Here is a 10,774-nt window from a genome sequence, read left to right on the forward strand (position 1 = left end):
GGGTGTATATAGAACCACCCAAATCCCGTCGTCGCCGGCTATTCCGGCGACGTTTCGTGTGCTTGACCGGAAAGAGAAGCAAGAAGAAACGCAAGACCCTCCGCTTCTCTCTTTCTCTCTCTCTTCCTCAACTAGTTCGGGAAAGCGGCATATCTTCTTCGCCTCCAAACCTGGATAGAAGTAGAGAAGAAGCCCTCGATCTCTCCAAGCCTGTGCGGCTTTTAGATCTCAATCTCCTTCCGCCGTCTTATCATCTGGAGCTCCTCAGCATCGGTTAGGAACTTAGGCTCCAAGCTCTCATTTCCTCCGTCCGGAGCTCGAACCAGGTCCGTTCTTGGCTCTTTTCGCTCTCAGATCTTTCTAGGGATTCTTTTATTTGGACGAATTATGCTTCAAATCTTGGCGATTCATAGGTGTACTCGTTGAGTTGCATCAATTCATGATCTTTCTTGTATTTTTTTTTTAATGTTTTCTTGATGATCTGCTCTTATTTTTTAATGGATTCAGTTTGGTTTCTCGGTTTTTATGTTATGATTTTTTTTTTTTTTTAATTTTGGATCTTGAGCGCGATTGTGATCCTTGAAGGAAGCAAGGGGGGAAATCCTGAAGAGAAAATGGCAAGCCGGATGAAGGAGGACGAGAAAAATGAGAAAATAATACGTGGGCTTCTGAAGCTTCCTGCTAATCGGAGATGCATCAATTGCAACAGTTTGGTACCATTTTCTCACTCTTCTTTTGCGAATTGTAGTCATTTTTTCATTTACTGCACTCTTCCATCGCATAAAATATATGGAATCATGTGGATGAACTAATCTTTAGTTTCATATCGCCCATGCTGTTATAACATTATTCGTTGAAGATGTCTAAATTCTACCTTCTGAAGTACATGATGTAATGGGAGGTGGATTTAGTAGAGGAGCAGGGCTGTGCATGAAATATGGTGAGCTAGTGGGAAGAAATCATGCCTGGAAACCTACAATCAGGTTTCTTTTTCTTTTTCTAAATGTTTTATGGTATATCTCTCCGTTTAGAACTCTGCAGACTGTCTTTCCGCAGGCCTTGTTTGGCCTGACCACTGTCTCGCCCCACTATCTCTGGTCATTTATTTAGAATGCTTCAGCGTAGTGGATATCAGTGTCATCAGTGTCATTGGTAGTATATTGGTGTCATTGGAAGTTGATTGCACTGGATGTATATACAAACGTCCATGACTTATTGTTTCTTAATTATAACTATCTGTTCTGAAAGTAATATTCTGTTTTGACCACTTCTCCTTCCATTGTTTACGCATAATTGCTGTGTAATTCTATGACATAGCGTCATAACCATCTCATCTCAAAGTGATGTTGACCGCTGAGATTCTGGGACTTATCCATTAAATTTGCTACCTTAACTTTGTTCTTTGCTGTCTCATTTAGCCATCCATTGGTCTGATATGTAAATAGAGCTGATTCATATGTTTCAGTTCTGGACTTTATATCAATGGGGCCTGGGATTAAATCCCATAGGACGAGGGTGTCCCCGTTTCTCTATGGAACAAGACGTCTTGCTGTCTCGCCCCACCCCGGCGGCAGTCCAGATCATGCATCTGTTTTGTAGATATCCTCTGTCTCTTTCTCCTTTTTTCCCTTCTTTCTTTCTCTCTTTTTCTTCTTTCCTTCCTTCCTTTCTTTTCTTCTACCTTTCTTTCTTTCCTTTCCTTTTTCTTTATTTTTCTTGTCCCTTCCATTATTTATTATTTTTCTTTTTCCTCTTCTTTCTCTTTCCTTTCTTCCTTTTCTATCCTTTCTTTCCTTTTCTTCTCCCTTCCTTTCTTTCTTTCCTTTTTCTTCTTCTTCTTCTTTCCTTTCACTTTTTTCTTTTCTTCATCGTTCCTTTCTTTCTCCTCTCCTCTTTTTTCTTCTCTCTCCATGTGGATGAGTTTTGGAGTCCCACCCTGTCTTGATCCAGTTTTCTCATGGGAATGGGAAGATGGCTGGGACGCCCCCCATCCTGTTGGAACTTAAAAACTTGAATGGGGCATATAATGCTTGCCTCGTCGTCTAGTGTAGGTGAAGGAGAAAAAATCTAAATTCTTAGGCATCACCTTCATTTTTCTTATTTTCAGAAATAGAAAATAGAAATTTTATTTCTAAGTTTTAAAAATATAAATATGTTTCGTATAGTCCACTACCTCCAAAAATATGAACATGATAATGGTTTCCAAGGCGGCGATAGTGGTGGCGGAGACAATGACGGCCATAGTGGTGGTGGGGTGGTGGCAAAGGGAGGGAGGAGGTGCTGGCAATATGGCGGTGGGGGATGGGTGTGGTGGTGCTAGCACCGATTATGTGCTGGTGGTAGCGTTAATGGTGGTGGTGGTGGCAGTATGGTGGAGGTGGTGAGAATGGTGGTAGCAGTGGTTATGGTGGTAGAGACGACGATGGTGGCGGCAATGATGGTGGTGGACGGTCGGGGTAGAGATGGTGGTGGTAAAAAATATAAGTTTCTTATTTTTTCGAAATAGTGAAAGTTAGAATTTCTTAGTTTTTTCCTAGAAATAATGAAACTGATTTTTGAAAAATAGAAAAATAAAAATAATAACACCAAACATGCTTGTCGTTTCCATGATTTTATTTTTAAAATAAAAATAAAGAAATTAAATCGATGCCAAACAGCTCTTAGCTTTTTTGGTCATATGATTTACAAGCTGCTAACTGGTCTGGAGGGATAAGGCTTATTGATAATGACCATGATTATAAGTAACTAACTAATGACTTGCATGTGAGCTAGCGGGAACACATACGATAAAATGCTTATAATTACAAAGAAGTAATTCATATGCATGGACAAATTGGAAGAAAAATAGATATGAAAAATACTAGAAAACTCTTGGTATATAAATTATAATCTTGTAATTTAACACTTCAAGTCATTTTATGTGGTAGTATAGAGGCAGGTAAGGATGGAGGTCCGGTCCATCATTTGTTGCATGTGTGTAGTGAGAGTAGTGCATGGAATAATATGAAATTAAATACAAGATCTAATAAACTAAAGGAATTGCCTAAGCAAAAGTATGAAAGAGGGTAAAGGTGTTTAGACCATATCACTGGCAGATGTACAAGGGTAACTAAAGGGCCTTGCACCTCGTCTCTCAGTTTTTTTTTCTTTTTGACCTCTAGCATCACCCCTCTGGCTTCACAAACTTTAGTAGATGTGCATAAAAACTTTCAGTAAAAGTCAATGAAGTTGTCCAATGTCTCACCAAGCTCTTGCTCTCTAAATTAACCATGGCCTTGAATCTCAAGCCTCTTACATAGCCTCACTACACAAGAAGATAAAAGAGAAAACTCTCTCAAATTCTATTAACTCAGTTCAATATGTAAACGAAAATAGTACATGGATATTATAGACAGAGGGCCTTAAACTCTTAGGACTCTTGCCTAATTCATGCATGACTAAAATATAACAAAAAAAAAAAAATCCTTTTCTATTTCTAATAGGAACTCTTGCTTGTTTCACAACCTTTTTCATTAGGAATAAGAAAGAAAAGTAGGCCAACAAGCAGTCAGAATTAGAGCTTCAGTCATGAATGGCAGAATCGTAATTTTTGCAAATTTGTTGGTGAATTCTGACATGACAATCCTCCTAAAAGGGCATAACTTTCTCATCCAGTATCTGATTGTAAACGTTCAGTATGTATTGGAAAGTTGAAAAGTTGAGTTGGTATTGGATACCATGGATGTGGCTTAAAATTCAAGTTCCTTGTCTTCTAATTCTAGCGAAGCCTTCTTTAAGCTGCTTTACCTTTAAGGGTTACCCTTGACTTTGGCTTTTTGACTGTAATTCAGTTGTCCTTGAAGCATGGTATCGAGTTACTTTGGCGCCTTGGAGCACATGGGATGGGATGTGACATGTGACCTTGGCCTACCTTAGTTCTCCTTGTAGAAATTCATTTTTATGATGATGATGATGAGAGATCGCCTTGATTTTCACATTGATGAAAGGATGATTACTTTACAAACAAGACCCCAATTTTTTAAATTACCAAGATTTACTAGCTTGCCTTTTTATGTTGTTTTGTCTGTTAAGCATGCTTATCATCTAATTCTATTGAAATTGTTCAATTATATGTATAGAAAAAGCATTTTATATGCAAATATGCACTTTACAATAGATTATTTCTAATGTGCTTCTATGAACAGGGACCGCAATATGTATGCACAAATTTCTGGACTTTCATTTGCACAAATTGTAGTGGATTACAGTAAGTATTGATTGGCATCTCTGTTTGTTTTTTATTTTTATTTGCCTGTAATATTGATTTGTTTCTTGTTGTATGTCTTCACAGTACATGATACATGGTATATTTAGATTATTTGAATATAATATGATATGGATGAGTGATAAAAATAAGTCCTCTGGTTCTATGCTGACTTTATGACTTTTCTTTAAATAATTAAGTCGGGAGTTCACCCACCGTGTCAAATCAATATCGATGGCCAAATTTACTCTGCAAGAAATACGTGCCCTTCAAGAAGGAGGGAATGAGGTACATATGCATTTTAACCACTATGTGCAACCTGAGGTTTCACATTATTTAGTGTTTGTTTCTTACTACATTACCTTTTTCTTTTTAAACAGCGCACCAAAGAATTTTATTTCAAAGAATGGGATCCACAGCGACACTGTGTTCCTGACAGCAGGTTTATTGCTGATGCTAGGTTTTCCATCTTGATAGCTGCATAATTGGTAAATCTGACCATTTGTTCTGGTTTCAGTAATCTTGATAAACTCAGAGATTTCGTTAAGCATGTTTATGTGGATCGGAGATATACTGGGGAAAGGAGCATCAATAGGCCTCCAAAGGTGAAGGTGGTATTGAATGCTTTGAGTCAGATCTTAAATGTTTGCTTTGATATTGTTGCTGGTAGATGTGAAGAAACCTTCTTAGAGGTGTTCCACGGTTGTGTATGATAGTTACCACGTTGTTAAAACAGGATTACATATGTATGATGCAGGATAGGGGAGATTCTTATGAAAACAAAAAGGAAGATTCCTACTGGGGTGGCTCAAGAAGCCCACCTTATGAGGACGCTTATGAACGCCGTCGTAGTGAACGACCTGGTTCCAGAAGTCCTGGATATTATCAAGGTGATCACAAGAGAAGTCCTGGCCGCCTTGAGATGGTAGATGAAAAGCGTCTAGATGATAAAAATGGGAATGGAAGCCAACACCGGAATTTTGAAGATCGCCAGTCTTCAAATGGAATTCCAAGGCCAGGGGAAAGGTCACCAAGCCATCAGAAAGATGTTAATGCACCCAGTCCCCCCATGGTACGATCTGTCAGAGATATTCTAGGTGATGATATTCCATCTGTTCGGATTAATGAGCCACGCAAGTCAAATGCAATCCAGGAACTTGGTAGTCCTGCACCAGCACAGGTGAAATTCTGGTGATTTGTGAAAGATTTATTACTTCCACGTATCTGTGATGATGGAAATCATTTCTGGAATACTTTTGCTTATTTCTTGCCTTTTGTTTTATAGAAAGCCAATGCCAAGCTGAAAGCAATTGCTGTCATGAATATCTGCAAACTTGTTTTCTAATACTAAGAATTGCTGCTGCACAAGCTATATACTTAGTTCCACCCATGGTCAAATATATCTATTTGCATGAAATGGTAGCGTACTAAATTGATGCTTGGTTCATTTTGGTAATAAAGGACAAGCAGAACCCGTTTGTGGATACTTCAAGGACATTGAAGATGTATTAGGGCAAATATCTTGTTAATCTATATTGTTTTGGCCACCTTATGATGGTGAAATCTGTTTTGGAGCTTTGTTGGTAAATATATGATTAGAAAATATACGTACTATGTCATGCAAACAACTCCAGACTGAAACTAGCTTGGAAATAACATTGTGACTGATGTATGCTTTTCAAAAAGGAGACACTTCAGAAACTAGAATCCTTTAAATGTCAACTGCTCTAATACATATTACATAATGCAGTGTATGATGATGCTTTTTTTGCACAGCAATCTTTCTTGGAAAAGAGTGCAGATGAAACAATATCAAGCTATATTAGGATGCTCTATGTCAATAGATAACCTTTCCCACCAAAAAAAACATATATATTCATAGAAATGCATATTGGAATATGTTTAACTGTACTCTGCTGCTTGAATCTGTGGGAAGGTATATCTTACAAGATGTGATATACTGATATGTTAATCCATAAGTTTCTTAAACTTAATTTTATCACCAAAGGCATGATGTGAAAAGGTCAATCTGTTACACTTTGGCTTTGTAATTTTCTTTGTCATTAATAATACATGCTCAATCAACAAAGTGTATTTTCTATTATTGTAATACCAATCTGGGTTCCTTTAGGTTTTTTCATCCTCTTTACCTATCCATTATCACAAATTGAGGTCTTTGCCTAGCTGGGTCCTGTTGTAACCCATGCTATCTTTTTCAGTTTTACATTGCCTTACTGCAGTTCTTCAAAATACTCTTTCAAAATACATGGTATCGCAGCTAAAAATTGCTTTTTAAGGCATAAATTATGGCTACATGACTCACCATGAAACCATGAGAAATTGATTCCCCAGTGCTAATCGCATGTCTCATGTTATGTCACTTGGCTGCCCAGTCCGTAGTCATACCTTCATCAGCAGGTCATACCGAGATGTCAAGAAATCTGATAACTTGTACATAGTTAACCTCAGAAAATGTTAATCATATCATACTGCAGGACTGTGGATCAATTTGTTTCATTAGTCTAGGGCTGTTAGCAGATCTGAAAATTTGCATTATTCCATTTTACCCCTTCTTAATTAATGTTCGGAAGCAGAATTTCTCCATCTCTGGCTAATTTTTCACTTCTGTTCATAAACTCTTGGGAGAAACTGTGGTCTCTGGATGCCGAACCTTGGGTTGTTTGTGTCACTTCTGGGTAGTCAATAAATGGGAGACTTATCTTTCTAAGGTTTATCACAGGCCACTGCACCTTCAAGCAGCAGGGGATCCAGTGCTGGAAATCCTGTGGAATTGAAGAGAGTGAACTCTGGTAGTTTGATTGATTTTAGCACAGATCCTGAACCTCCTGCTGCTGGAGCATCGCATCAATCTCTGCCTCAAGAAACTGCCTCTCCACCTGTTAATGGTGGAGGTTGGGCATTTTTTGATGTTGTTGCCCCTCAAAAAGTACCTCAAGCAGCTTCAAGTGCAAGTCCTCTTGAATCTGTACTGGCCGAATTGTCAGCTCCTGGATCCGCACCTGTTGCCAACTTCTCAATCTCGCACGTTGCTGGAGTTGATTCCTCTCCAAGAACTAATAATGAAGGGCAATGGCCAACTGCAAATCAGCATCATCTTTCTTTATTCTCAGCTGCTGATGTTCAATCTATTAATCCATCCTATAATGCACCTACTGTGGGAGCTCCAAACAACTGGGTAAGTATCTGTCCATGCTATAAAAATTGTAATGATATTGCTGTAATAAGTTATTTAGTTGCTTTCTGTGTATGATCTCTATCAGCTATGGGGTTCTTCACTTCCACCAAACTTACAAGGACCTATGGCTACTCCAACTGCACTATCTTCCCAAGCTGTGACAAAACCACCTCAGGAAAACAGTGCTGGAATTTCATTGGAGCCTCCTTCCTCAGAAGCTAAACCTAGTGGGAGAAAAGAACTTCCAGAGGTAATCATTATTTAATTTAAGTTCTTGTCCTTGTCCTCATGCTTTTGACATTTCTTCTGAGTATCAAATCATCTGCAGGATATTTCTATGACACTTTACCCGCCAGCATCTGCACTTATTCCAGGTTGGCAGACAGGCCTGCATCTTGGCATGGGGTATGGTATGCAATATCCAAATGCAGCAGTATGTGCTACAGCTCATTGTCATCTTGGTCCATCAGTAACTTCTGCTTCCAACGTGTCTTTTTCTGATGGTGGCTTGTGTATGTTCTTTTTTCATACAGGCATTGCCAACAAATCCTTATTCATCAAAATCTATGAATCCATTTGATCTTGTCAATGAGCGAAAACTACCACATGCTTCCACGGTAAGTAAAGTTCATGTTTCAATATGTTCTGTCATTACAGAGTTGCATTCTGGAGAAATATTCAATACAAAGCTTTTCAGTCACTTTGTAGTATTATTTTTCTATTTGAGCACCTGTTAGTGATGGCCTCATTGGCAGGAAGAGGCCTTTATTTAAGCTCTGAAGTTTGCTTCTAATGGTAATACTAAGGATGCCTTTAAATGGCACTGGCTATGTTCCACCAGACAAGTTGATTATCTAGGAATCAACCGAATCTTATAAATGCAAACTCTTATTATCATTTTCAATGGCCTATAATACCATGATCATACTCTTGTTAGCCTTCTATCCTTGATGTCATTAAATATGTGACTCGTATTCTTGCAACATTATTTGGTCTTATGACTTTACCATCAGGTATATTCATCTGGAAGTCATAACTTCTTATTTTTCTTGGGCATAGCTAACATATTTATGCCATATCAAAATGCATAGTGGAAGATCAAATCTGAAAAATGCAGATCCTCTAATTTAATTGGTTACTTGGTATTATTTTCTTGCTGGAGGTCTTAGAACATGCGCTGGCGAGTTTTTCACAATGTTGATTTGGGGTTACTCGTTTTCCTGTGTAGTTCCCATCTTTGACATCCTTGCAAGGAGAATTACCGAACCTGAACATGAATAACATGTCAGCTTTGTTGCATACTTCCAGCCTCGGTTCCCCCTCCCCACAGTGGGTGCCCCCACAACAACCATCCTATCCATCGGCTGTGACTCCAAGTAATATTATGTTCTGGCATTTCAATTTTCTTTTATTGATGCAAGTTACTTGAATTGTCTTAAAGTATCTTTGATGGTGCTGATGACTTAGTTTACTTCACAGGTTCCTCCATGATGCACCAGGGTGTGAATCACATGCCCCAGCAAGTACCTAATAGTGCATTTCCTGTTGTGTAAGTCCTATGATGGTGTCTGCTTGTCTTTGTTGAGTTTCTCTGATGATCAAGGATGTGTCATAATGTCCTCACAAGTTGCCAAGTTGACGTCTTATTCGGATAGCAGTGATTTAGTAATTTATCTTGTCTTGATCAAAACCATGAAAAAGCAAAGTTCATTCTACAATATATATTTCTCTCCAAACAGTATTCATTTTTTAAATCCTTCTTTGTTGTTTGTCACAGTTGTTACCAAATCACATATTTCGCCTCGTATTGTACTGGTGAATGTACATCAGATAGCTCCTTGTTGTGATTTATTTAAAGTTTCTATCTCCCAACCAGTTCTTTAGGTGGCAAGACTTGTGACATTGTATACAAAAATGCTGGAAATAAATGCCATATTTGAAACATGTTAACTGCATTCTATGTCTCTGAAGTTAAAAATATGTTGAACTCTAGGATGCTAACATGCAGAAGTTTAACTTAGGATGTGCGAAACATGTTTCACTTTTTTTTTGGAGGAAACATGTTTATGTTTGTACTGAATCTATATGTACATGATTACAGGCCTCAAAGAATTGGAGGTTTGGGCACTGAGGGTGCTGCATTTGCCTTTTCAGGCATGGATCGACATTCAGCTGCTAGAAGCTACCAATCGGGCACCCCAAATTCATTTGCTACTGTTGGAGGAAATCCTTTTGGATAGCCGCAATAATCGACGGTGGTATTTGCTATTTCTATGTACGTTATCATACAATGCCTATTAGCATTGAAAGTCTCAGCAGATTTTCTTTGGTTGGGATTGTTCGAAGAAGCAGTTCCACTGAGTTACATATCCTCGGTCTGTTATCTGTCTGGTGAGACTTAAATCAGAAGTTATGATGTAAACTGAGCATGGATAGAGGCAAGAGCACTTCCTGATTGTGGAAGGATCATGCCGTCACAGTGGTTCAAGGATTTTTGTTTGAAAAAAACCTTCCAGTGTATTATAAATTTTTAGTGAGTCATGGTACTGTTATGCATGTTTAGGGCTCCATAATGTCTCCGTTAAGAGTTCATTGTAATCTTTATTTTATCACTGTCATCAATTTTGGGGTGCATAATTTTTTGGTTAGGGTTTTGCTGTTTATTTTTTTTAATTGTCCACTTAGGTGGTTACTGAGTTTGTGAAGGAACTTCTTGTATCAGTTGACTGAAAATTCAATGAGAATGTACTTGAATATCTGTGCTTGTGGTCATTCTCCTGCCACGCCTAGAATTTATGGCCAAAACTTCTCAAGTATTCAGGTAGCTTATTCCTGAGGATGGTTTTGAATTTGTAATAAACTTGCAGTGGTCACTTGATGGCTATAAATAGCAATTCACAGATAACTCTAAACAGATGCAGCTTGAAGTGGCATAAATTTGGAATATTGTCTGTCAATATTGCTTATTTGGCTCCATGACTGCAGGAATAAGATTGTCACTGGCTCCCAGAGGCAGCATGGAACACCTTCATATATTTTGGCTTTTATATGGCAGTGAAACAAACTTTTATCTTCTTGATCATCATCTATTTAGGTTCTGGCACTGGCACCATAACAATAGCTACTTGGAAGCGAGCATTCCCGTCAAGCGGCCACCCGTTTTCTGTCCGCAGTCCTCATCTATCAGATCTTCCGCAAGTGGGGACTACTTTAAAGTAAAAGAAGAAAAGGTGCATGACGTTATAGCCTCTTTTAGCTCTACCATTGTCAGTGATGTAATTTTAATTGCGTTGCCTTTTTGATAGCAGGCTGAAGCCTAAGAAGCTGTGTATAGG

At 38.4% G+C, this 10,774-nt stretch overlaps 1 protein-coding gene across 4 annotated transcripts; it reads left to right on the forward strand.

Moving 5' to 3' along the window:
- LOC103720833 (uncharacterized) lies at positions 1-10,195 on the forward strand. 4 transcript variants are annotated; one of them, XM_008810757.5, is made up of 14 exons: positions 1-326; positions 586-713; positions 4,185-4,246; positions 4,444-4,531; positions 4,624-4,685; positions 4,761-4,854; positions 5,001-5,423; positions 6,984-7,439; positions 7,525-7,689; positions 7,768-7,872; positions 7,973-8,056; positions 8,668-8,815; positions 8,919-8,988; positions 9,541-10,195. In XM_008810757.5, exons 2-14 carry the CDS (start codon positions 615-617, stop codon positions 9,677-9,679), a joined length of 1,995 nt encoding a protein of 664 aa, XP_008808979.3. In that variant the 5' UTR covers positions 1-326; positions 586-614; the 3' UTR covers positions 9,680-10,195. The 4 variants fall into 4 exon arrangements, with proteins under 4 accessions (XP_008808979.3, XP_008808989.3, XP_088561262.1 ...); XM_008810767.5 differs by having other exon boundaries at positions 7-326; positions 4,761-4,848; XM_088705136.1 differs by having other exon boundaries at positions 37-326; positions 586-708; positions 4,761-4,848.
- The last annotated feature ends 579 nt before the right edge of the window (positions 10,196-10,774 follow it).

This window comes from Phoenix dactylifera, chromosome 9 (assembly GCF_051530095.1).
Source record: "Phoenix dactylifera cultivar Ajwa chromosome 9, Ajwa_hap1_PhDact_Kaust_v1.1, whole genome shotgun sequence".
Classification (NCBI taxonomy): Eukaryota; Viridiplantae; Streptophyta; class Magnoliopsida; order Arecales; family Arecaceae; genus Phoenix; species Phoenix dactylifera.

Coding starts and splice junctions, on each gene's coding strand:
- LOC103720833 (XM_008810757.5), top strand. CDS start 615: ATGGCAAGCCGGATGAAGGAGGACGAGAAAAATGAGAAAATAATACGT. Junction 714..4,184: donor GCATCAATTGCAACAGTTTG/GTACCATTTTCT, acceptor TTCTATGAACAG/GGACCGCAATATGTATGCAC. Junction 7,690..7,767: donor GGAGAAAAGAACTTCCAGAG/GTAATCATTATT, acceptor AATCATCTGCAG/GATATTTCTATGACACTTTA.